The 24,600-nt window shown below is 49.2% G+C and overlaps 10 protein-coding genes across 10 annotated transcripts; 5 read left to right on the plus strand and 5 right to left on the minus strand.

Moving 5' to 3' along the window:
* Positions 1 to 245: 245 nt before the first annotated feature.
* On the minus strand, positions 246 to 2,770 carry BDV27DRAFT_164080 (LysM peptidoglycan-binding domain-containing protein; the record flags this gene model as incomplete). The annotated part of the gene is made up of 5 exons (XM_032073641.1): positions 246 to 1,167; positions 1,220 to 1,353; positions 1,418 to 1,744; positions 1,808 to 2,060; positions 2,136 to 2,770. 5 exons carry the CDS (start codon positions 2,768 to 2,770, stop codon positions 246 to 248), a joined length of 2,271 nt encoding a protein of 756 aa, XP_031920980.1.
* Positions 2,771 to 3,132: 362 nt separating this feature from the next.
* On the minus strand, positions 3,133 to 4,260 carry BDV27DRAFT_164081 (uncharacterized protein; the record flags this gene model as incomplete). The annotated part of the gene is made up of 2 exons (XM_032073642.1): positions 3,133 to 4,164; positions 4,219 to 4,260. The coding sequence occupies 2 exons, from the start codon at positions 4,258 to 4,260 to the stop codon at positions 3,133 to 3,135; spliced, it is 1,074 nt and encodes a 357-aa protein (XP_031920981.1).
* Positions 4,261 to 5,021: 761 nt separating this feature from the next.
* BDV27DRAFT_150919 (glycoside hydrolase family 18 protein) lies at positions 5,022 to 6,603 on the plus strand (the record flags this gene model as incomplete). The annotated part of the gene is made up of 5 exons (XM_032071298.1): positions 5,022 to 5,033; positions 5,133 to 5,223; positions 5,286 to 5,731; positions 5,797 to 5,884; positions 5,963 to 6,603. 5 exons carry the CDS (start codon positions 5,022 to 5,024, stop codon positions 6,601 to 6,603), a joined length of 1,278 nt encoding a protein of 425 aa, XP_031920982.1.
* Positions 6,604 to 7,221: 618 nt separating this feature from the next.
* Positions 7,222 to 9,276, plus strand: BDV27DRAFT_164083 (SGNH/GDSL hydrolase family protein; the record flags this gene model as incomplete). The annotated part of the gene is made up of 2 exons (XM_032073643.1): positions 7,222 to 7,659; positions 7,726 to 9,276. 2 exons carry the CDS (start codon positions 7,222 to 7,224, stop codon positions 9,274 to 9,276), a joined length of 1,989 nt encoding a protein of 662 aa, XP_031920983.1.
* Positions 9,277 to 10,159: 883 nt separating this feature from the next.
* On the plus strand, positions 10,160 to 11,986 carry exg1 (glucan 1,3-beta-glucosidase). The gene is made up of 4 exons (XM_032077539.1): positions 10,160 to 10,316; positions 10,379 to 10,535; positions 10,596 to 10,990; positions 11,055 to 11,986. Exons 2-4 carry the CDS (start codon positions 10,462 to 10,464, stop codon positions 11,831 to 11,833), a joined length of 1,248 nt encoding a protein of 415 aa, XP_031920984.1. The 5' UTR covers positions 10,160 to 10,316; positions 10,379 to 10,461; the 3' UTR covers positions 11,834 to 11,986.
* A 45-nt stretch (positions 11,987 to 12,031) lies between these two features.
* On the minus strand, positions 12,032 to 15,300 carry BDV27DRAFT_76893 (putative C6 transcription factor Prf). Its single transcript, XM_032077540.1, has 6 exons — positions 14,809 to 15,300; positions 14,446 to 14,734; positions 13,864 to 14,383; positions 13,259 to 13,750; positions 12,946 to 13,197; positions 12,032 to 12,891 (listed from the first exon to the last, which is right to left on the minus strand). The coding sequence occupies exons 1-6, from the start codon at positions 15,116 to 15,118 to the stop codon at positions 12,139 to 12,141; spliced, it is 2,616 nt and encodes an 871-aa protein (XP_031920985.1). The 5' UTR covers positions 15,119 to 15,300; the 3' UTR covers positions 12,032 to 12,138.
* Positions 15,301 to 15,728: 428 nt separating this feature from the next.
* On the minus strand, positions 15,729 to 17,695 carry BDV27DRAFT_138524 (mitochondrial 54S ribosomal protein uL2m). The gene is made up of 2 exons (XM_032069259.1): positions 16,342 to 17,695; positions 15,729 to 16,271 (listed from the first exon to the last, which is right to left on the minus strand). The coding sequence occupies exons 1-2, from the start codon at positions 17,446 to 17,448 to the stop codon at positions 16,170 to 16,172; spliced, it is 1,209 nt and encodes a 402-aa protein (XP_031920986.1). The 5' UTR covers positions 17,449 to 17,695; the 3' UTR covers positions 15,729 to 16,169.
* A 1,345-nt stretch (positions 17,696 to 19,040) lies between these two features.
* On the plus strand, positions 19,041 to 20,902 carry BDV27DRAFT_76921 (B-type cyclin nimE). Its single transcript, XM_032077541.1, has 3 exons — positions 19,041 to 20,418; positions 20,475 to 20,613; positions 20,666 to 20,902. The coding sequence occupies exons 1-3, from the start codon at positions 19,207 to 19,209 to the stop codon at positions 20,761 to 20,763; spliced, it is 1,449 nt and encodes a 482-aa protein (XP_031920987.1). The 5' UTR covers positions 19,041 to 19,206; the 3' UTR covers positions 20,764 to 20,902.
* Positions 20,903 to 21,580: 678 nt separating this feature from the next.
* BDV27DRAFT_138529 (HIT-like domain-containing protein) lies at positions 21,581 to 22,714 on the plus strand. Its single transcript, XM_032069260.1, has 3 exons — positions 21,581 to 22,002; positions 22,107 to 22,206; positions 22,280 to 22,714. Exons 1-3 carry the CDS (start codon positions 21,700 to 21,702, stop codon positions 22,552 to 22,554), a joined length of 678 nt encoding a protein of 225 aa, XP_031920988.1. The 5' UTR covers positions 21,581 to 21,699; the 3' UTR covers positions 22,555 to 22,714.
* On the minus strand, positions 22,291 to 24,584 carry BDV27DRAFT_76942 (tRNA (guanine-N2-)-methyltransferase). Its single transcript, XM_032077542.1, has 5 exons — positions 24,293 to 24,584; positions 23,215 to 24,104; positions 22,947 to 23,152; positions 22,756 to 22,880; positions 22,291 to 22,683 (listed from the first exon to the last, which is right to left on the minus strand). The coding sequence occupies exons 1-5, from the start codon at positions 24,404 to 24,406 to the stop codon at positions 22,621 to 22,623; spliced, it is 1,398 nt and encodes a 465-aa protein (XP_031920989.1). The 5' UTR covers positions 24,407 to 24,584; the 3' UTR covers positions 22,291 to 22,620.
* Between the last annotated feature and the right edge of the window lie 16 nt (positions 24,585 to 24,600).

Consider the following 24,600-nt stretch of genomic DNA (forward strand, 5'->3'; position numbering starts at 1 on the left):
CCTGCTTACATTTCCCTAGTCTGATCCTTACAATCGAAGGGTTTGTTTCTTCAGGATTATGTAGAAATTTCAATTCATGTTAATTATCACGCTCATGCACGTGGTTTCTCCTAGACAGTCATAAAAGAAAACAAGCCATTCCTCCCCATCGACCAAATCCACGTAATATTTCCCAACAACCTCCTGCAGATTTTCCATGGCAAACGATATGAGCTGCTAAGTACTGCTACCCTGACTAGACTAAATCATCCATGCATAATGGTCATTGAAGGTTCATTTGCCGTCTGACTCTGCGAGGTCTTCGCACCCGAAGTCGAACAGCGAGTTGTCATTGTTCTAGTCTCGATCTCCGTGTAATCTGGTTCGCTTGTCCCTGAGGCAGAAGATGTCGAACATCGAGTCGTCATCGTGGCAGTTACGACTGTAGTATCATCCGGTGAGCTTGTATTCACCATAGATGTAGTAGTGGAGGATGAGGAGCATTGTGTCGTGATAGTCGTAGTCACAGTCATGGTCGAGGAAGCTTCAGCCTCAGGTGGCGGCGATCCGGTCACGGTAGTACCATGACCCTGAGTTGGGCGGGTAATCGGCCCAGAACTACTGTCTACTGGGCTTTTCGTTGACGGGCCAATGGACGTCATGGAACTATTGGTGAAGGGACAGCTGGATGACGGTGAAGAAAGGGGAGGTAGAGTTGAGTAGTCCACAGGTGACTTCCCAGAGCCTGGAGAAGACGAGTCCGTACCCTGAGTCGGGGCTGATCTGGCAGTCGTGAACGTAGTATTAGGAGGTGCGGTGGTGGGGGGTGGAGGCTGAGTCACCAGCCTCGTTGTGGTTATTGTTGCCGTGGCAAAGGTGGATGAGGATGGGTCCTCGCATTGAGTAACGAGCGTTGTGGTGGTCAGGGTCCGGTGCCAGGAGGTTCTAGTTGGCGGGTATAGGGTCATATTGGACGAGGTTGTTGTATTTGTGGTGATGGGCGTGCATCCGGGAATGGGCGGTTTGGGTCGTATGCCGACACAAACTTCGTGGTCGATGGGTAGAACCTTGCAGTCATATTGGCCGGAGCGTACGTCGGGGTTCCATGCGAGAAAGTCGTCCATTGTGATACCGTTCTTCCGGGCGACATTGTAGCAGTCGTCGTCACTACTGAGTGCTGTTAAGAGTCTAGCAGTGAACGTTTGTTGGGGGGGAGGGGGGGGGGGTGTCGATCACTGACTCGGATACATGCCACCATTGGGTGCAGTTCTTGATGACATTTGGCTGGCGCGGAACACTTGTTGGAAAAGCTGGAACAGGTGCAGTGCGTGTGGAAGGAGTACCAGGCACGGCGACACAGTACCAGTTACCATCCTAATAGGGACAATCCGAGGTTAGTTGGCGCTACGGTTCCAATCTCCTGGAAGAATATTCTTACGATAAGTCTGGCACATTTCTGGCCAACAGCAGGATTCCAGGCCTTGAAGTCCTCCTCTGAGAATGTACCGAAAGAGCGCACTATATCGGAACACGTCTCGGACTGATTCCTTCGGTACCAAGCCTTGCAGTTGCTGGCGATCCCAGTTTGAGTGGGAGCCGGGGCTGTGGTGACGGTGAGCGGCATGGGCACGAACCCGCTGGGAAGGAGACAGTAGTAGTAGTCAGGCAGTAGGCCCTTGCAATCGGGACCAAGAGCCGGATTCCATTCATGGAGAAGTTTCTCGGGCATGTTATACTGTGACAAGATCTTGGAACAGGAGTCTCCCTGTATAGTTGCACGTCAGCAACAGAGAGTCGATAAACGAGGCTACTAGCTTGGGTTACTTACAGCAGTAGCATGGTAGTATAGTTGGCATTTTGAGGGCATTCCTGACTGTGTTGGCGAGGGCACAAGCTCAGTATCCGTGGTATTAGGGCAAACTGGAGGTGGGGGTGTATAAGGCGTAGGTGTAGGAATGACCAACGGGGTTGAACCAGTTGGATAGGTTATAATGTAGTCAGTCGGTCTGACGATGACGCATAAAAAATAACCCACGAGAGGGGAGTTACAATCTTCCTGGAGGCCGGGATTCCACTCCAGTCTAAGTATAATGTTAGCTGCCCGAACTGTTCCAATGACGTTGGGGGGGAGGGGGGAGGGGATTGGAGTTACTCACAGATCTTCCTTCGTTATCCACGAGCTGTAGCGGCTTGTGATTGTGTCACAGGTGTCACCGATCATGACCTCATGCCATCTGGTGCACGATGTGGGCTGGCCTGGCTGGGTTTTTGTGGGAGGCCATGCTGTCTCTCGCGGAGGCGGAGATGGAGTCCAGGTGGTAGTGGGATGATTAAACGTGTAGGTGGCCTTAGTCGTTGGAGAGCTGGAACCAGCAGATATTGAGGTCCCATCGCCGCTTGGGGTAGAGGTGATGGGCGTAGTCTTCGTGGTCGGTATAGACGTAGTTGTCAGCGAGCCGCCAACCGAGGTTGTAACCGTTGGGGTTGGTGTCCCGGTGGTGATAGCTAGCCCTAATCCAACGCAGTACGATGTATCCACCCAAAAGTTCTTCTTACAGTCCTTGGAGACCGATGGATTCCAACGGAAAAAGTCGTCGGCAGAGATGCCATAGTCACGCTGCACAGTGGAACAGTCATCGCCCTTCTTTGCAGTGTACCATTTGTTGCAGTTGGGAGCAGTTCCTGGCAAAGTTGGGTGGGAAGGATGAGTTTCCCAAGTGGTGCTCACAGCATTGGCAGAAGATGTTATCACGGTGAGGAGTAGAGAAAGAGTCAGCTGGAAGGGTGCCATGATCACTGATTTGGAGGGAAGATGGTTAGGCATAAGTCTGGGAGAGAGAACTAGAGCTTAGGCAGTATTTATAGATAGGCATTCTTTGACTGTCCATGAATGCAGTGAATGAGAAAATTCACTCTACGGTAGAGAATTTGACAAAGGATTGATATCGATTCAGTTTTACTCCTCACCAACCACAGTGACCCAAAGATTAGCAAGCATAGTACATTCACTACTAGCAATGTGAGATGTCTCCAGTGAAACAGTGCCCTACAGACCCAACTATGTTGAAGAATATTATTATATGACATTGAACGAGATAAGTTTGACATTGAAAAGACTATTACCCAGTACCACAGTCGAGTACAACTCTTGCCTCAGGTTTTAATTAGACAGTTCTTGATCTTGTCTTTGAACACGGCGTACCAAGCGCTAGTTGGATCGTTGTGAAATACCTCCCGGAACTTCCCATATCTGGGATGATAGAGATGCAACATCCCAAACACGTCTAGTTCAGTAACAGTGCCAGGCTCTGGGATAACCTGAAGGTCCTTCGTTCGTACTAGAGTAAGCTGCTTGTTGCCATGCTCATCATCAGCTCCAAAAGAGTGGGATTCGTAAATCATGATAGAATCCCAATCCACGTCATAATCATGAGGCCACAAGCGATGTGGTTGTTGATATCGCGGCCCCCAGGGAATCATTTCGGAAGCCAGGAAACCAAATTCATAAGCCCGAGCCTGATCGCGACAGGGACCGTCCTCGGCCCAGAGTAACAGAGTATTGTTGAACTCATGCTCTACCTCATCAAAACCCAGCACATTCTCGCAATAGAACTGGACTAATGAATCAGATCGGGTCCCCCGAAAGGCCCACTGCCAAAACAAGGGGTTTTGATGTTCATGCAGGAGACCCCAGGCATGTCCGATCTCGTGAGCAATTATCAAGGCTTTGTCGTGTTCGTCTTCAGTTCCTTCGAAGGCTAAGTACATGACGTTCCTATCCCAGGGGTCGATGCGCTGCCTTCCAAGGCTGGTGAAAAATGACGGTGCCCCATACTCTGCAATTATAAGCAAACAATCGTCGGGCGCTGCCTCGCACCGGGTCCTTGAATACTCGATAAATCTGAAGGTCTCTGGTAAGCCTGCAGCGTACCAGAGTTGCCATGCGGCCCTTATATCATTTGCAAATTCCGTCTTCATTTGAGGGGTGTTGAAGTAATAGCGGATGGTCTCATGAGGCCAGGTGGGGAAGTCAAAAGACGGATCTATGTGGATCCATTCAGATGTGAAAGTTGTAGCGCCTGCCTCCCAGGCTGAGTGGCCGGCGTTGCTAAGAGATGCAAAGAGCAACGAGAGAAGAAAAAAGAGCTTCATGACGAATCCAGTAGCTATGATTCCCATAGAGAGCTGTCACACAGTGTTAATACATCCTGGGAGCCTGGGGGAGGAATGCCAGCTTACCCAACGCAAGGAACGAATACTCTTAGGGAAGTTATGGGTCATTTGTCTGATACAGAACAATGGCAAGCAGTTTCGTTAGTCAAATATTTCAGCATGAGTTTTTATGGGCGAAGAAGGGAGACGAGGAGTACAGCAGCAGTATTCCTTAAATAGTGATCAAACATAGGTATCTGCCACCACCTTTGACTTTACCGGTTGTAGTGCTGTGACCAAGTGAATGCTAGATTTCTAAGAAAGTGAATAAGACATCTGGAAGGTAATGCAGGTTAACGCCATCTAGAAGTAGTCATGATTGCGCAAAGCTGAGTATTTAAACAGTTCTCTACCCTCCCACAGTGAGACACTGCTTGATTTTTAAAAGCAGGTTCTCAAATATATTCAAAACAAAACCCTTAAGTTAGTTCTTTTTCATTCTGTCATAATGCTACTCAAAGGAGCAACCGCCGGCCTTTTCTTCTTATTCCTCTGCCAGATCGTGGTCGAAACGTTGGCGTCCCATTTCTCAAGCTTACAGCTCCTGCCTCTCCCCAACGATGATACGACTTGCTCCAAGTCAAAGCCTTGCCGGTTGGGTTGTTGTGGGCCAATGTAAGAGCCATGATATTGTTACGTTTAGAAATCATAGCAAGTGCTGATCAATACTCCCAGAGACTCGACTGGTACAGGCTCCTGTGGCTTTGGACCTGAGTTTTGCGGATCAAAGTGTACCTCTAATTGTGACCGAAAGAGTGAATGCGATGCAGGCTGGGGTAAAGAATGGTCTAATACGTCTACTTGCCCGCTGAAAGTGTGCTGTAGTAAGCATGGCTTCTGCGGTGAGAAATTTCCTCTTCCCTTGATCCTGTCTAATGATCCGCTGTGGCTAATGGAATAATACTTCAGGAACCATGAAAGAGTTTTGTGGTGACAAACAGGTAGTATCTCCCGAATGTAGAGGGAAAAGCTCGAAGGCAAAGACTATCGGATACTACGAAGCATGGAATCCCGAGAGAAGAACGTGTGGACGTAAGTTCTTTCTACTCCTAGCTCCATATCTTTTACTGATCAGGCCCGATTGCCCGCTCCAGAGGTGGAACCCAAGGATATCCCTTTAGGAATATACTCCCACCTGAATTTTGCTTTTGCCCTGATTGACCCCAAGACTTTCCGGATGGCTCCTATGACAGATGCAACTGCGAAGCGCTACCGAGCCCTCACAGAGCTGAAGGGTCGTCAAAATGGTCTTGAGGTATATATTGCCATTGGAGGTTGGGACTTCAACGATCCGGGTCCCACTAGGACTACGTTTTCGGACCTTGCTGGCTCACAATCGGCACAAGATGCTTTCTTTGAGTCATTGGTTAGTTTCATGCTTCAAAATGACTTCGACGGCGTTGATATCGACTGGGAATATCCTACCGCAGACGATCGAGGCGGTAGACCAGAGGACTATGCCAACTATGTCACTCTAGTGAAACGATTAAGAGAGCGGCTGGATCAATTGCCGCGACACTTTGGGCTCACCATAACCTTGGTAAGTCGTGTTTGGCTCGTTACAAGTCCTTGAACGGTAAAATGCTAACCTCTTGTCCGATACAGCCGGCTAGCTACTGGTATCTTCAAGGATTTGACATTGTGAACTTGGAACCATACGTCGATTGGTTTAACGTCATGACCTATGATATACGTGAGTGCTCCGAGCTTTGGGGATATTCTCCCGACATTCTTCTCATATGCTCATGCTATAATTGCTCTTTCTTCTTAGACGGCCTTTGGGACGCACATGGGAAGGAGGTTGGACCGCATGCGCTTGCCCATACCAATCTGACCGAGATAAATTTGGGCCTTGAGCTTCTCTGGCGCAACAACATCAATCCCGCCCGGGTTGTGATGGGACTAGGTTTCTACGGCCGTAGCTTCACCATGGCAGACCCTAATTGCATGGCACCTGGTTGCGTCTTTAAGGAGGGAGAGGCTCCTGCCGGAGATTGCACCCATGTTCCCGGGGTTATTTCGGCAGCAGAGATTCACGACATACTCAGGAAGGGTGCTACTGTTACCTTCTATAAAGATGCCGCGGTGAAGGTTGCTACGTGGAATACCAATCAGTGGGTTAGCTGGGATGATGTCCAAACCTTGAAGCTCAAGATCGACTTTGCCAACAGGCGTTGTTTGGGAGGGACCATGGTTTGGGCAGTTGACCTGGATGATGGCACCCTCGTTGAAGCATTGGGGAAGGCGTCGGGTAAGAAGAAACAATGGACTAGTGATGGCAAGTACAAACCAATGCCTTGCTTCAGTAAAAATTGGCCAAAGGGGTCAAACAAGACTTGGCTTGGATCCAACCCGAAGAAGGAAAAATCAAAGAAGGGAATATCGAAGAAGGGAATATCGAAGAAGGGGTAGATATTCTGCTTTACCTTTGCGCTTCCTAGTCTCTTGATATGGGGTTCGAAGTACTATGTTTAACATGATATTGTCTAAACACTCATTTCCATAATAAAGAAGCTCTGTACTCAAGGCGAATATTTCCCTACCTCAGAACCATGGGCTCCATGTAAAATGTATACCCTACAAGTGCATCTTGTTCAAATGCATAACTATCCAGTGCACTCTCCTCTATGCCGCGGTGCATCATCTCACAATGGTTTTAAACAAAGAGCGATATAGTGCATGTCGATGTGGCAAACGCCAGGCTCTAGTCTATACTTAGGAGCTGTAAAACGGTGTGCAGTTCAGCGGGGTAAGATATTTATAGCTACACTATTCACCATCTTAAGCTCTTTAATCCACGGCATAATGGAAAAGGAAATCATTAAGGTGCAAGTCCCTGCCACTTGTATACACTGGTATTCACTCATGTTCAATGGGCCAAAGTATATAAATCTTTATATTTGCTATGAGAAAGCCTTCCCTTCCTCTCCATTCACATTTTATGGAGCGTATCCTCAAACCCAGATTATCCCTCTTTGATGAAAGGTATCCCCCTTGTCTTAACATCATCAGAATCAGATCTCCCTCATAATGGCAGCTTTTGCCATGCTCCTGCTAGCACTGTCACTGCTGATGGGACCCTTCGGCGGCTGCGCCCTCCGTGGTAATGCGAGCCAGAGCCTCGACTATACGATCAACCCTCGGGGCGAGAACTTTGCCCGTGGAGACCCAAGAAAAGACCCCGCCGGCATGCACTGGATCAACAAATGGGGTGCTATTGGTGACAGTTTTACTGCTGGGATTGGAGCTGGTCGGCTGTGGGATACGAGCCCAGAAGCTCGCAAATGTTCTCGATACGATCAATCGTATGTCGTAATGCTCGAGCGTGTCCTTGGAGTATCCGCACTCAAATTTCAATGGCTGGCCTGTAGTGGTGCCAAGTCAAAAGAAATCCTTGAGCAAGCCAAGAAACTGGACACTGATATGGATTTGGTGGTTCTGACCGCGGGAGGGAACGACCTATGCTTGGTGAGGACAGCCTGACATTGCTTATAAGTTGCTGAAGTACGGCGAAACTAACATGAAACTTGCTAGATTGATGTTCTGAAAGACTGCATCTTTCTGGCTTACAATAAGAAGAGTTGTGATTCAGCTATCGAGAGAGCAAAGCTCAACGCAGAATACGTTCTAGAGCCAGCCCTCGAATCGATCCTCGTTGAGCTTGAAAAGCACATGAAACCAAACACCGGCATTGTGGTCTTCGTCAGCTACGCTCAGTTCTTCCATGATATCGAAACGGCATCGGATGACTGCGCAAAATATAACAACTGGGCTTTCCCGGCTATCGGGGGTCCGTTCAACAGTTTGCCGGTGGACTTACAGAGACGAAAAGAATATAATGAATTGGTCCGGATCACCAACGCCGGGATTGAGAGATCCATCGACAAGATGAGAGAGAGGGGTGTGAAGTACAGGCTACGCTTCGCAAATTGGGACGACTGGGCCTCTGATGAACGGGTTGCTGGGCAGTTTTGCTGGCCTGGGTCTACCGGGGAATACCCCGACCCCGAACAGCCTAATTTGCAGTTCTTCAAGCCAGACACGAAAAAGAAATCTTTGCATGATGAGGTCAAAAAGAGGAACACAGCTGTGGATAAAGGCCAACTGGAGCCTGAGGTCAGCTATGGGGTCAACGGAAGCCGCTATAATAGCCCGAACCCCGCGGCGGAAGCTATACACATGCTCAACGGTGGGGACCCAGATCCTAGGGATGACCACGGGTGCACGGCATTTCTCGACAAGCGCTCTTGGGGATCTGAACTCCCAAATCGATGGGGGAAGTGGTTTCACCCTAATGAGAGAGGCCACCTCACGATTGCATCGTTCGTTCTCAACGAAGTCATCTCCGCACGGGCATCAATCTTGGAGGTGGAAAACCCGCTTTGCAAGGATGAGGACCGCGACCACTTCCATTGCAGGGGAAACAAGGGCGACACACTCAGTCATTATGTCCAAAGCCACCTGGCGGATGAGACCTACCAGACATACTGTAACGAAGTGCAACCGCCCGAACATGCGAACTGGCAGGACGAGCGCGTTTTCTACAAGGGTACCCCGGAAGAGCACAAGTACTCTATAAGCCTCACAAAGGGAGCTACGCAGTTCAGCAAACAAGAATGCCTCAACAGCTTCATGCGAATTATTCACGGATGTGACATATATCGTCCGGAAAACCCCCTAAATCTCAAGCACGGGGGAAGTTGGAAAAAGGGGAGATACACATATGAACTGAAGATAGGCCACATAAGGCGCCCCTGGCCGGTTGCAAGACCTGAAGGCTCATGCGAGGGATGGTATAAAGTAGTTTTTGCAAGATATACTATTAGGGGGAGATTGTGGGCTAGTCTTGATCATGGGCAAGAACTCCGCAATAGTGCGAAAAAATGTGTTGGAGGCGGTCTGACATCTTGGAGTTTCAAATACTTCGACAGACCCGACAGGAACGATATGGAGTGGGAAGCGCAATTTTCAACGCCCATTTGGGTGCAGAAAAGGTGTTTCGAGAACAGCAAGGTCTTCCTCGACATTGGGGGACCAAGGATGGGATGTCAAGGTAATGACAATCCTTGGCCTTTCAACTGGTAGTGCCTATAAGGTAGGAGGTATTGACAACAGGAATTCATTGTGGAATGTAGATGAACTCGCTCTGCCATGTTGAACAGCAATTCATTTGTTGATAATGAGCCAGATCAAAATAATACCAAAGCAATATCAAAGTAGGGTTGGCGTTGGTCATGGAGAATGCATGTGCCTAGGGACCACGTGACGTTTTCCGAATCCGGCAGTGATTCGTAACCCTCAAGCTCAACCCCATATTTAATCCTCTGTTGTTTTGAGAATCTGTCTTCGTTCCATCCGAATGCAGTACTTGACAAGAGTAAGCGCGACTGCAGGCATCATGTACCAAAAGATCCCGATATCTGGTCCCACTGTCCCACAAAGGGCTGCGCGCTTTACGAGATGACAACTCACCCTTTTGGAAAGAGCCTCAATGCATACCAGGCAATGGACCCAACCAGAGTGATTCTATACTCCCAAATCCACTTTGAAGGAGGTGAAGATGCTAGCGGCGACGGCTGTGTACACCCGATCAGGTACCCGGTGGCTGATGGGTCCCTGGACGACAAACCCTAATATGGGTCGCTCTTCCCCGGATCCGATACCAAAGATTCCCCCCATGGACCCATGGAAACTATTGTTCACCGCAAATATGGGGTTCGCCATCATCTATGACTCCACATAGCGCTCAACAACTCCGCGCTCGTCAACATGACCCTATGCTCCTGATATTCCATGGGTCCTCCCCGGATTCCGTCAAACGGATCCCTCGATAGAGGCGTCGTTCTGAGACAGTGGCGCGATTGTGCCCACGACGTTCCTAGATGGAGGACCGGGAGAAGAAAGCTATTGTTGTTGTGTTAGTGCATGCTATCATATTGTTATTCTATTCTTACCTCCTGTGTTCGGAGCTGTCACAAACGCCACTGCGCGGATCCATCTCTAGATGCTCGATCAGATCTAGGATCGACATTACCCGAAAGCAGTGGCGAGTCTAGACTTTGTTCCAAAATCTGTGTTTGGTTACGGTCATCTGTTGGTTGCGTCCAGAGGTCAAAAACCAGCTTGTGAGCACTCCTTACTTAAAGCAAGTGATTTCCATTCCAACTGACGCTACATCTCACCAAAGCAAACAATCTCTCAGCCTTCAATCCCAGCCTCCTATTTTATTCCTAAAGATCAGCATCAGAGATCAACAGTGTTCAAGAAAAAATGTTCATTAGACTTTCGAACAAGGCGCTTCTAGTCCTTGGTCTGTTGTCAGCTGGCACACAAGCTGCAACTATGTCAGTATAACTGTGATATTACCCCCCTTTACTATGCATAGTCCCTTACCGTTAGAGCAGTCGCCTAGACCCTCGCGCAAGTTCTTTCGATTACAGTAGCGAAAAAGTCCGTGGCGTCAACCTTGGTGGATGGCTTGTGCTTGAGCCTTGGATTACACCTTCAATTTTCGATGAAGCTGGTGCCGAGGCCGTCGACGAGTGGTCCCTGACTCAGATTCTGGGCAAGGATGAGGCTAAAGCCCGCTTGTCTGCTCACTGGGAGTCTTTCGTCTCCTCTGGCGATTTCCAGAACATGGCTGCTGCCGGACTGAACCACGTCCGAATCCCCATCGGCTATTGGGCTCTTGGCCCCCTTGAGGGAGACCCTTACGTTGATGGTCAGCTGGAGTACCTTGACAAAGCGGTAGAATGGGCCGGCGCGGCAGGCCTCAAAGTTCTGGTCGACCTACACGGTGGTAAGTGTCCATTGGGCTCAAGATCAAAACAAGGCTGTATAAGCATGGCTAATAACCTGACCAGCACCCGGATCTCAAAATGGATTCGACAACAGCGGTCGGAGAGGAGCCATCCAATGGCAGCAAGGGGACACTGTTCAGCAGACCCTTGATGCCTTCGATATATTGGCCGAGCGGTACCTTGGCTCCGACACCGTGGCTGCCATCGAAGCTATCAACGAGCCCAACGTTCCTGGTGGAGTAGAGCAGGGCAAGCTGCAAGAGTACTACGGTTCCGTCTATGGTATCGTCAACAAGTACAACGCTGACACATCTGTGGTATATGGAGATGGTTTCCTGTCCGTAGAGAGCTGGAACGGCTACAAAACTGAGGGCAGCAAGGTTGTGATGGACACACACCACTACCATATGTTTGATAACGGACTCATCGCCATGGACATCGACGGCCATGTCAATGCCGTCTGCCAGTTTGCTCACCAGCACCTGGAAGCATCTGACAAGCCTGTTATTGTGGGAGAGTGGACTGGTGCTGTGACCGACTGTACCAGGTACCTCAATGGTAAGGGCAACGGCGCTCGCTATGATGGCTCCTACGCCGCTGATAAGGCTATTGGCGATTGCTCCACCCTGGCTACTGGTACTGTGGCCAACCTCTCTGAGGAAGAGCGGTCGGACATGCGCCGCTTCATCGAGGCCCAGCTGGACGCCTTTGAACTCAAGAGCGGCTGGGTGTTCTGGACCTGGAAGACTGAGGGTGCCCCTGGCTGGGATATGAGTGACCTGCTTGAAGCTGGTGTCTTCCCTACTTCTCCTGAGGACAGGGAGTTCCCTAACCAGTGCTAAGCTCACACTCGCTAGCTTTTCTCTTATCCTTTAGCCAGTATTCTTTTTCTCTCTTTTCTTTCCTTGCCTTTCACCCTTTGTTACTTGCTTATTCTTGCTCAACATCTTTACGAGCAGTGGGATATCTAATTGTGTTCGTTTCGGGAGTATTGTTTAACTGGTATTGGCCTCGCATGGTTTAAGCTAATGAATATATCTTTATATTGTTCCACATGACTTTCGTATAATAAAGCGCCGCGCTCCAAATTGGGGTATTGAGAAGTATACACAAAAAAAAAGGTTGCAAACCAGCAATTTAGTCTAGCCTATACTTGATTTCGCCATGAGTCCCAACCTGTACCTGCACCTGTGCCTGTACCAGGACCTGAACCTAGTAATTGCGCCCACTGTGCTTCTAGTGATTCCATGCCGGTAGTGATCATGTCGACATTTTCACCGTTCGACGTTTGGGGCGCGCCAAAATCCCACGTAGGCATGGTAATAGACCCTTCCGAACCGGTAGAGTCGAGGGGAGTCACCATGCCCGTTGGATATAACTGGGAAGAAAAGGCGATATCAAATGCGCCAAATGGGTTAGTACCCATATTCATGTTTACTGCGCTACTATTGTCGAGAGCGGTATGTGATTGCTGATGGTTGGTTTGATTGAGAGATGATGAGGTTGATGCCTGCTGCTTTAGAGATGAGGACTGATCCAGGGGCATGTAGGTGGAGGAAGACGGGTCGTGTATGTTAGTCGGGTTTAGTATTGATGTATCGTTTGATACTGGACTATTATTTGAACTTTTGTCGGTGAACTCGGGTGAAAGTCCTTTGTCAGTTCCTGGCCCAGACTCAGTTCCCGAGCTGAGATTAAACGGCGATTTTGCGAAAGGATCTGAACCAGGAGGGTTCCTGTTCTGTAGTTGTGGAAGACTCTGTTCTTCACGAGAGGGTAGAGACGAGGGCGTGTAGTAGTGTTGCTGTGAGGCAGCTGATAACCTGGCGGGCCCTTCTTCAATTACGGTTTGTTGCTTTTGGTGTTGGTCCAATGGTACGAGTGGTGTACAGCCGCGACCCTGTTGATCATTAGGAATCATGATATAAGGAGATCATTCGGTGCGGAGGCTTACCTTTTTTTGCACATTGTTTGAGATACGAGGCCGTTTTGCTTGTCGAATGTCTCGGAATGGAGTACCTTCGATATCGACGTCCAACTGAACAAGAAAAGATTCAGTCAAGGGGTTCTTGTTCTTCATGGCATCGAGTGCGGCGAAGACGAATCCGAGAGAGGAACGAGCAGCTGAGTCGTCCGGGCGAGATTTAAGATACTGTACGAATACGCGCGCAGCAACATAGACAGAGTATGACATGAAAGGATTTAACTAGAATCGGTCAGTCTATGACAATAGTAAATTGATGAGACAATGGTATCCTCAGACTTACAGCCGTTAAGTCCATGTGGCTGATCATCTTCATAATATTGGAGATTTGATCAGCAGCAACAATGCACCTTCGTTTACTTTCAGTGATAATCTGCTCGGGCATCCGGTTTTTCTCGGCCTTGAAGATAGCGGCTTGATGAAGGCATATCGTGGAAGTATGGATCGCCATGTTACAGAAGATGACATTGGGATCAGACATTCCAGCTGGTAGTCGGAGATGGTTGGGCATAGCTAGGGCAAAATGCAATAGTACGTTATCGTGCGATCTGTGCCGCTGCCAGTACAGCCCATTCAAGTCATGGTCGTTGTCTTGAGGATCAGGACGATGCAGGTGTGAGAGGTTCCGTCCGAACATGTATGCCATGAAAGAAACACTCCCGAAAGACGACAAGGTGGAGAGTCCATCACCCGCCAGAATGTCCTCAACGCGTAGAGTCCTCTGCGGTTTGCTCTTGACGAATGCTTCTTCGGTAGCAGGTAGGTTCGTCTTGACCTACTCAGACAGGATCAGCCATTGAACTAAAAGAAAAAAAAAAAGGGGGGGGGAAAGAAAAAGAAAAGAAAAAGAAAAGGCCAGGCAAGGATATAGGTAGAGGCATCACTGACATCTCTCTCATCGATGAGAACTGGCCACCCGGTCCCGACGCTTGCAAACCGATCGATACAGAAAGCCATCCAGAACGCCCTCCGTCGTTCTTCCTTCTCTGTCCAATCTCTTGCTGGCGGTAATGACTGTTTTACCTCGAGACCCATACCATCCAATCGATTCAGGCCGAGCATAAGTGCTAACCTTGCTGCTTTACCAACACTGAGCCATGCCCGGGGGAAGAACATCATTCTGAATTCATACGTGCCGATGAGCAACCAAGTTTGGCAGTATGGCAAAGACAAGATATTCTCTCCCAATCCTTTCATTTCGTCCAATTCTGCGTACTTGCGGGCCCGCTGGTAGAAAAGCGCATGTAAATTTGAATATTTCTCGCTAACAGACGCGGCTTGGCACCAGGTGATGTATTGCAGACACACGGGGGGTCGTACGCTTGGAGCTAGATCCATGGCTGCCAAGTGTCTGGGACGGTGTAAAATTGGCATATAAGGATGAATTTTCTCAAAGTATATCTGGTTTCTGTCATGATATAATCAGCATAGCTCAAGATGCTTGAGTTTAAGGCCAAGTTCAATACGTACAGTTCCTCAATGATTTCTCGGTCAGGTAGAGGTTCCTCCAGTCCCAAACTAATCATGTCCCACCCAAAATTACCCGTGCGATCCAATCCCGGTGTTAAGAATGTCTGGCTTGATTGGATATTGTTGATTTCGCCTTCGGGGGATGACATAGGGGCATCAATACTGTTTGTGAACGGGACCGCCTCCGGGATGCCGACGAACTCTTTCGGTGCTGCGATGTTGGCGCCATTTCCTTGGCCGTTGTGGGAGGGGTTCACCTCCTGGGTCTTCAGTAAGGTTTCGACTTGGGCTGGTGAGGGACAGCATTAGCACCGAAACAGTATAAACAAACGCATGGTCAGAGTATGGTCATCTATCACATACCTAGCCGCGCCTCCAGCTGCTTCACATAACCCCTCTTTGGGCCACTTTTCTTGCGCACTTCATCGTAAGCACATTCGTGTCCCAACCTGGAACAAGTGCCACAACTTGGTTTCCTCCCGTCGCATCTTAATTTTCTTCGCCGGCAGACGACGCATGCAATGCGCTTCGGGCGGGGAACGTAGGAGCTATCTGGATCGACGTGCTCTGCATGAGCCGATGCGGTATCGTGATTCATCGAAGTATGTAGTGACTGAGTTGAGGAGTTTTGGGTAGTTGGATGAAAGAAATGTCCGTCGAGGGAGTCCGCCATGGTCTGTGGACGACACGATGGACTGCGAAGGAAGTAGACCGAATAATGACTTCAGTTCAGATTGCGATTTTTAAGTAGAGGTTGGATACCCGTCGGCAGATAGGAGGTACGAGATCCCAATAACGGAACTATTAAAGACAGGCAGCGCCAGGAGCATTGGGCGACGAGAAAATTATAGCTCATAGAGGTATCAGAGACGTTCCAGACCCATAACCTGGGGAATAGCTCTTTAGATAGAACTACTTGATCTGGATCAGAATGATTTGGTGTTGGTCGAATCCAGCGCCACCAAGACTCGCAGATTTGAAGGGATTGTTGTACCCGGGGATCAAACCGGCCGCATCACTTTTGGTACAGGGGAGAAAATGGGATTTATGAGTAGTGTATCAGCGAGCTTAGGACGTCATTTGCATATCGGAGTTGGTATCGGTAGTACTACTAGTAGTCTTAGGACGATAAGTACGGGCGTCCTCTAGTCGTTACTCTTTCTGGAAGAGTCCAGGCATCTCCGGCTTACGTAGTCTTCGCCGCACCTATCAGAGCTCGCATGTCCCGTGGATCCCGACGGAGCACTTTGACCCTGAACTTAGAGTAGGGCAGAGAATCGCTATCACCTCAATTCATATATACCATTTATTAAAACAGAAACCTCTTTCCATATTCCATATTGGATCTAGATACTGAATGCATATAATACAAAAAATCAACGCCGCGGTATAGGACAAGCGAGCAGCATTGGAGAAAACATGATCGCAAAAGCCGAACAGCAAGAGAGACATGCAGAGCTCCCCAGAGCATTCAAGATCATACACCCTACGGCCAATCTAAAGCTGATGTATAGTACAAGATGAACGAACCTGTCATCTCCATGCAGTCCCAACGAAAGCAAGTACAATGAGAAAAGGTATCCGGACAGACATCATGAAAGCGATAGTGACTGGGCTGTAAAAAGGAACAATCGAGCCTCCGTGGACACTATTCGCAAAGGAAGCATAGTCGCACTTTCGTAAAGGGGAAGAGGAAGAGACGAAAGAAGGACAATGGGATACGTTTAGCTGTATCCTCTACGACGCTTGCCCTGGTTACGGACTCTGGGAACAACCACAGCCTTGTTGACCTTCCACTTGGGACGAGTCTTATAACCGGATTTCGCCTAGACAGAAAACGTCAATTCCACGTGAATCGAACGCAGATATTAATAGTATCAAGAGTAGAACACATACCGGTAGACCCCAAGGACTCTTCGGATCAACATTACCCTTGGACTTTCCTCGTCCACCACCATGGGGATGGTCCATGGCGTTCATGGCAAGACCACGGACAGTAGGACGAATGTTCAGCCAGCGCGATCGACCGGCCTTTCCGAGCTGGCTGTACTGGTAGTTCGGGTTGCTGGCAACGCCAACGGTGGCGCAGCAATCCTTATGAATCAAGCGGACTTCACCACTCTGGAGACGAATGGTGATATGCTGCGCAATCCGTTCCTGCTTCTGCTGTTCGCGCTGGGACAAGGGTTTCTTCTCCTCGGCGCCATCTTCTTGAGCCTGCTCGTTCTGTGCAGCTTGAGTATTGCTGCCTTTGGCAATAACGGTTGCAAAAGTACCGGCGCTACGGCAGAGCTGCCCTCCCTTATTCGGCCGCAAGCCGACATTGAATATCAATGTACCAACGGGAATCATGTGTAATGGCAAGCAGTTTCCTCTCCAAGCAGTCCTTGCGGCGAGCACACCAGGATCCACGACACCTCCCATACTTTTCCACAGGTCTTCCGGGATACCGGACATATAACTCTGAACAACATCACCAGCTCTCATTCCCTCCGCGGCCAGAATGTAGCTCAGGCGCTGGGTCTCTTGACTGCGGACCAACGCGATGTGAGCGCTTCGGCCAGGGTCATGTTCAATTCGTTCCACCAAATGAGGACCAGGAGCGGCTCGTGCAAAATCGACAATTCGGATACGGCGTTTGTGACCACCACCACGATGCCGGATGGTTACCCTACCAGTGTTGTTACGACCACCCTTACTTTGTCCTCGCTTGGGAAACGTCAACTTCTGTACTGGTCGTCCTTTCCAAAGGTGATCGTTGATCGGCCTCCGCAAATGCCGGATACCAGGAGTCCTCGGTTTATACGATCGAATTTGAACGCCTGCATCATCTCGTGTAGGAGGCGGAGCAAAGGCAATGCTTGGGTCGAAAGTTGACGTCGATGACTCTGTCGGGGGAGTCTCTTTTTCGTGAACGACACTTGAGTAGGATCTAGAAGATACCGAAGGCAGGCATCTGAACGGAAGACGAAGGCCCGTCAAGGCCAATCGAGGCTGAAGCATGATGAGGTAGGGGAGTATTTAGGGAGAAAATTAGACGGCAACCCCCAGAATTGATTCGGCGGAGAGTGTTCCAAGTAGGACCGCAAGCCTTCGTAACAGTGTATGCAAATGTGCCAACAGATTACTGCTTACACATGCCTGCTTGGACAAAAACGTTAAGATTAAAAGACCGGTAGCAAATTGACTCGGACACCACCCAAAGGCCAGTCGGAGCGCTGTCAATGGCCGGTGATGAGAGGTCGTCGGCCGACTCTTGCGTTGCGGAGCAAAATTGTCTTTCGGTCTTGGGTCGCCCTTGTGGCTTATGATGCTACACGTGACTGGGAATGCACCGCCACTACACGCTCAGCTGTGGCTCAGGAAGAGCGAGTCACGGGATGCCGCGACACGGGTAACACGTCGGGCGAGATAACACAAAAGCGAAGAAAAGGGCGTGGTTGCCGGGCAACGGCGCAATGTTTGGGGAGTCGTGGCCGCGCCGCCTCACGTTTTGCTCGCGATGGCGTCTTCTTGCCTGGCCGAGCTCAGGCATCGACCATGGATGACGATCTGCTCCCTCCACCGCGGCCAGCGATACTTTCCAGTCGTGACCGTATCGTTACCACCTATTTTTGGTGTAATTCACGGTCAACCGTTGTTCAAGTCATCGTCTGAATACATACGCATACCGTGCTATAAGTTCTTTGGAACAGAACTTGCATGACCTCAGTAGTAGTTGTCTCGTAGTAGTTATTACGCCTGCATCCCCCTTTCTGCATCTTTCCCTTCGAACTCTCTCTTACCTCCTCCTCCTCCTCCTCCTTTCCAAAGAAAGTACTCTTCCCTTTCCCTTTCTTCCCGCGTCTCTCCACTTTTTTCGTCACGTACATACCTTTTCATAATACTTTTTTGGAGAACAGCAAATCGACCGTTTTGCTGGCATCTGCATATAATCACCATTTAATTACGTTACGCTGTACAGGATATCGGCTTTTGGTTTGATAATCCACCATTCCACGCGACTCGACTGGCTTGGTGGTGCTGTGGGGCATCTTTTTTCTGATTTCCACGCTAAGAGTAGGGCCAAACATCCTCTTTGCCCTGTCAAGTTTACCACCTCTCTCTCTGCCAACCACCCCATCAAACACCTCCTCGACGGGGAACCTGACTTTTAGGGGAGGAACCAAAAAACCTCACATAAACTTGCATTCCTCGCGTCATCGACCATAACTATCTTTGTTTCTTGGTCTATATCTTCTACTGTACAGATCTTAATCTGGAGGAGCGCGCCGTTGCAATTAACGTGATCCGGATCACCTATCAACAGCATCAACAAAAGTCATATATGTCCCTATTTTAAGACTTATTCACGCCGAATTCTGTTCAAATACCCCCTAATCCTACTCCTGACAACTTGCATTATCACCCGTTGCTAAGGTTAGTCAAGTATTCACGCGTTGTACGTGCTGAGTGGTTCCCCAGGCCGTTGGTATTTCGAGCTCCACTCACCAAGGTAACTTCTTCATTGGAATGCTGACTAGACGACAAGGAAAGGAACTGCAGTAACCATAATCAACCCTTTTATATTTTCTTCACCTTTGGACATCCTTTTCGCCTTTCTTTTCCCTCACAATGCCTACGGTAAGCTTTTCACAACTCCTATGACGCGTTGACTCTTGCCAGACCCTCACCTCCCACCGATCATTACTTGCTTCTGTCCATTACAAGGTCTTCTAACATCCACCGCAGCAGGCTCGCAGCCTCCGTACACGGAGCACCATGAACGAGAATGATGAGAACAGACCTTCGACGCGTCTGACACGGGCTAAGGCTGCGGCTCTTTCCGCGGGTGACGCCCCCACTGCTGCCGCTAAGAAACCTCTTGAGACCAAGAAAGCCGCTACCTCGACCACGACCACTGGTACCACAAGGAGGCGCGCTGCTCTGGGCGATGTAAGCAATGTCACCAAGGGTGAGAACGGCGGCGCGAAGGAGGGAAAGAAGCCCGCCGGGGCCAAGGTCGGCTTGACATCGAAAGCTACAATGCAGGCTGGTGGCGTTGCGAAGCTCACCCGCACCAACTCGTCGCGTACTACTGCCCTGACAAACAAGACCACCAACACCAAGAAGCCTACAGAGGACAAGGAAAAGCGCTCGGGACCTGGATCTATCAAGGATAGTGCACAGAAGCGCCAAAAAACCACGCAAGACAATGTGTTGATCGAGGAGCCACCCCGCAAGAAGGTGGAGGTGGAAAAGAAGCTTACCGAGAAGAAACTTGTCACTGAAAAGGCTCCCGCCAAGGAAAATGTCGAAGCCGCTGTTGAGCCAACGACCCTGCAGAAGCCCGCTCAAGATCTCGTGGAGGATTTGGATACTGAAGATTTGGACGACCCCTTGATGGTAGCAGAATATGTGGTGGAGATCTTCGAATACATGAAGGACCTTGAACTGGAGACACTACCCAACCCACACTACATCGACCATCAACCTGATCTGGAGTGGAAGATGCGTGGTATCCTTGTTGACTGGCTCATTGAAGTTCACACCCGTTTCCGCCTCTTGCCTGAAACCCTTTTCCTCGCTGTCAACATCATCGATCGTTTCCTGTCGGCCGAGGTGGTGGCTCTGGATCGCCTGCAGCTCGTTGGAGTTGCCGCTATGTTCATCGCGTCTAAGTATGAGGAGGTCCTCTCGCCGCATGTGGCCAATTTCAGTCACGTCGCCGACGAGACTTTCACCGACAAGGAGATTTTGGACGCTGAGCGTCACATTCTGGCGACTCTCGAGTACAACATGAGCTATCCCAACCCGATGAACTTCCTTCGTCGTATCTCCAAGGCGGACAACTATGATATCCAAACGCGTACCCTTGGAAAGTACCTTATGGAAATCAGTCTACTAGATCACCGATTCATGGCTTACCGTCAAAGTCACGTGTCAGCTGCCGCCATGTATCTGGCCCGTCTCATTCTGGAGCGTGGGCCTTGGGTATGTTGTTGTTATTACTCCGGGAAGGAACACTGGAAATTGCTAACGGGATGTAGGATGCCACTCTGGCTTATTACGCTGGATATGACGAAGAGCAGATCGACCCAGTCTTCCGTCTCATGATCGACTACCTTCACCGCCCGGTCTGCCACGAGGCGTTCTTCAAGAAATATGCCAGCAAGAAGTTCCTCAAAGGTAAGCACATAGTTTGTCTCTCCGTGTTCGCAGCTCCTGACATGTTCCATAGCGTCCATCTTGACCCGCCAATGGGCCAAGAAGTATCACCACCTGTACATCGACAGCTCCCTCTCAGAACCGTACAACTATATCAAGGATCACGAATAAATATGATGGGCCAATATCTCGCTCCTTGGCGGGACGGGTGTGAGGGGAAGAGTTGGTTGATTCCATATATGGCATTTCTTCGGTTGTGATGGTATAGGACACCTCTTGCATATGTTTACGACGGCATTTTTCTGTTTCAGCTGCGGATGTTTGCATTATTCACTTCTACTGGGGCGTCGGGCGCTCTTTTTTCAAGCTCTTCTTTTGCTTTTCCATCTTTGCTTTCTTCGATTTGGCAGTGTCTCTGGGATTCTTCACACTTCACTTCCTCTGATACCTTAACATTCTCCTTCTCCCCCTGTTTGTATTACAGGCGTCGGATGCCCAGGGTCGGCAATGTATCTGCAATTCTTTTTTGGTTCCACACTTGTCTTCTTCTGCCGGCACGTTCTCTGCGTCATCTTCCTCGGAGAACGGAGGTGACGATGTAAATGCTGCTGCATTTCTAAGGCCTCAGGTTACGGGGCACATGATGTCTCGGATGGAAGGGAAGAAAAAAAAAACCCCCTGAAAGGAAGGAAGGAAACCGTCTTTTTGGAGTTATCTTTAGTTTGTCTCGTGTTTCAGTGGCGATAAATGGGATAGAGGGGGGAGAGGAGGGTCATCGTAATGTGTGTTTAGGGAGTTTAATTCACAATGGAGCTGCTGGCTTCTTCAGCTTTTCAAAGACCTTTACCATTTGCTGTTGTTAGGATTAGTTGCTAGGTGGTGACCGTGGTGGGTAAAGTAGGTACTCCGTATAGCGATCAATCTCCACGAACCGAGGTCCAGAGAGATGCTCTCTCTCTCTCTACTACCACTTAAGGCTGAATTACATGTCAACACTTGCACTCTCCCAACTAGGTCTTCTCTTATGGCCTTTAAAGAAATACCTAAATCGTTTTAGATCTGCATCAATCTGATCCCACAAGCTACTTAGGACGCACATACGCCACCATGTCGACACTATCATCATGTCCTTTCTGTAACATCGCCAGCACATATCCGCCCATCCCTCCAACAGCCTTCACTCCAGCAAATGCTCGTCCCAATTTTCAAAATACAACCAAGTCAAATACCTCACCAATCCCACTACCGGATTCATCCGATCCAACCCAGCCCACTGCACATCTGATTCTGTCCACCAAACATGTACTAGCATTCTTGGACATCATGCCTTTAACCCGAGGCCATGTACTAGTGATCCCGAGGACGCATTATGAGAAAATTGGCGACGTAGATGTTGAAGTCAGTCGCGAGGTACGTATTTATCCTAATCTAGTTCACTTTTTTTTTTTACTATATGGTTCTCCAGTCGTACCTTTAACTCTCTTAACATAAGACAACTAACTGATCATCTCCAGCTCGGCCAATGGCTCCCCATCCTCTCGCGCGTCGTTATGCGGACAATCTCCGGTGAAGATGACCGCTCCGATTGGAATTGGAATGTGGTACAGAATAACGGTATGCGCTCAGTCTTGCTTCCTACTAATGTCAATCTATGTATTAGGATCAAGTATATTAATGTAAACCACAGGAATCAGGGCCGCGCAACAGGTCCCTCATGCCCATTTTCATATCATTCCTAGGCCGTCCTCTAATCCGGCGTCTAATGCTGCCAGGGCGAGCTTTGTGATGTTTGGACGTGGGCAACGAGAGGAATTGGATGATGATGAGGGAGAGGAGTTGGCGGGTTTGTTACGGGGAGAGTTGGCGAGGGAGGTTCTAAAGATTAGGGAGGAGGGTGTGGATTTGGAGTGTGAGGTACCTTCTGATGATGATGATGATAGGAGAGTGAAGGGGAAGCTTTAATGGTATGATTTTTTGTTTATTCTTCTATGGATATGCTTCTTTGTGTTTTTTTATTTCGTTTTCATATCAGCTTTGTTGTGGTGCAGGGCTTCCTTTCTCGGGTTTCTTGTTGGGGTTTTTCGTGAAGTACTGAAGGGGTTCTTGTTAGTTATGATCTTCAGGATACTACTTGGTGTATGGTAGAATAATTGGATGGCATACCTTTCTCCTGAACGCGTTCAGGTCATCAGCGCTGATTCCCTCTGAATCACCCTTCTGTCGTGCCTTTGAGATGTCTGAGACCTGGCCTTCTGGTAGCCTTCGGTAGGTGATCAATCGGCGGGACCCTAGTTTAACCCATTAACAAGAGATACTAATAGGATCTATCTTCCGATGCAAGATGCTCTACTAACATTGATTGAACGGTTGCACAGAAACACTGACAACTTCCAAGTGTGGATGCATGGGAATAAGTAGCTCCACATCCTCGTCAATGGAGGTGGGCATCCACATGCACAGACGGCCCTCAGTGACGAGAGTCCTGGACGCAAAGGCGAGGATATCGTTCTGCATTGCTTCGAAGCCGTAAGGTTTCTTAGGGGGAATGTAACCAGGTCGACTAGAGTTCGGATGTCAGTTATACTCTGGGCCAAAATGTGGACATTCAAAGCAAGGACGTACTAATGCGCTGGAACACCATCGATAATAACTTCTTCCCGACCACTGCCGTCTCGAGTTCCCAGAACCCTAAGACCTTCACGAACACCATAGGGAGGGTCACAGACAATACCATCCAAGAACTGACGGTTCAGCAGCGGTGTATTCGTCAGGTCCGAAGTAAACGCATCCATAAACTTGCTCTCGATGCCATATTGCTGAAAGTTGGTAAACAACCCCATAGCCTCCTTCTCCTTCTTCTCCCTACCCTTGAAACTCCGGGGATCAATATCCGACCCACAGGTCAGGGCGCCAAAATGCGCCGCCGCAACACAGAAGCTTCCCGTCCCTACAAAAGGGTCATAGAACAGTCTCCCGGGAGCAGCATGGGCCATATTCGCCGTGACCAGACTCAGCTCGGCATCCATAGACGTCGTACTAATATACCGACGCTTCTTCAAGTCGTATTTAGTGACGATATCGCGACTACTGTTAGCAATCCAGCGACCGAGATAGATCGTCCTGGGATCCACGGCCTCACTGTAGGCATGTGTTGCACCGGGAGCTCTGGTCGCGATCTCAATGTCCGAAACGAAGTCTTCCAGGACCCAAAAGTCCTCATCTGGATTTTTCATCCGGATTGGGCCGTCGAATCCCACATACGAGAACGACTGAATGATGGCTCGCTTGGCCTCCATCTTGCGCTTCCCGCAGAAGGAATCGATAGTGAAGCGGAAAGAAACTCCCTTGAACTCATCCCAGCGGTGCTGTGTCCGCCTGCGGACGTCGGCATGCACTTCCTCATAGTTGGTGCCTTGGCCCCAGAGTTCGAAGATATCCTTTGCTAAGATACTGCGCGCGATCAAAGTGCGCGCATCTGCTTCAGTTGGCACTTTTACTACGCAGTATGGTGACTAATGCGCGTGTTAGTTCGATTTGTATACCTTGTGGTGATAGTAGTTGTAGTATATGGTCAGTGAGGTGGGGAGAAAATCTGCGGGACATTTTATTGCCCCTCAGTGCTTGTATACTGGGCATTATATCGCAAAAATGATGTTTCCATGTTGAAACAAATTTTTATCAAATAATTAGAGAAACATACAAACTGGTCATAGTATACGATCTCCAGATCAATCCCAGCCAGAGCGGCCAGAGCCTCGATTTCCGGTCGTCGAAAAGTCTCGTGGACTTGCGCGAAGCGGATCACATATTCCATGATGACTGAAGCCCACCCACCACACTTGGTCGGGGCTGTTGAGTCTTAATTGACGGGTCTAGAAATCGCTCTTGCTCTGAGGATTGTACTTCGTTAGATAAATATACTGTTGATTATTTGCTGGTGGGTTGAAGGCGTCAATGGCTGTGTGGTACGAGGTAAATGCGATGGCCTTTTTTTTTTTTTTTTTTTTT

The sequence above is a fragment of the Aspergillus caelatus genome, assembly GCF_009193585.1.
Source record: "Aspergillus caelatus strain CBS 763.97 unplaced genomic scaffold BDV27scaffold_386, whole genome shotgun sequence".
Lineage (NCBI taxonomy): Eukaryota > Fungi > Ascomycota > Eurotiomycetes > Eurotiales > Aspergillaceae > Aspergillus > Aspergillus caelatus.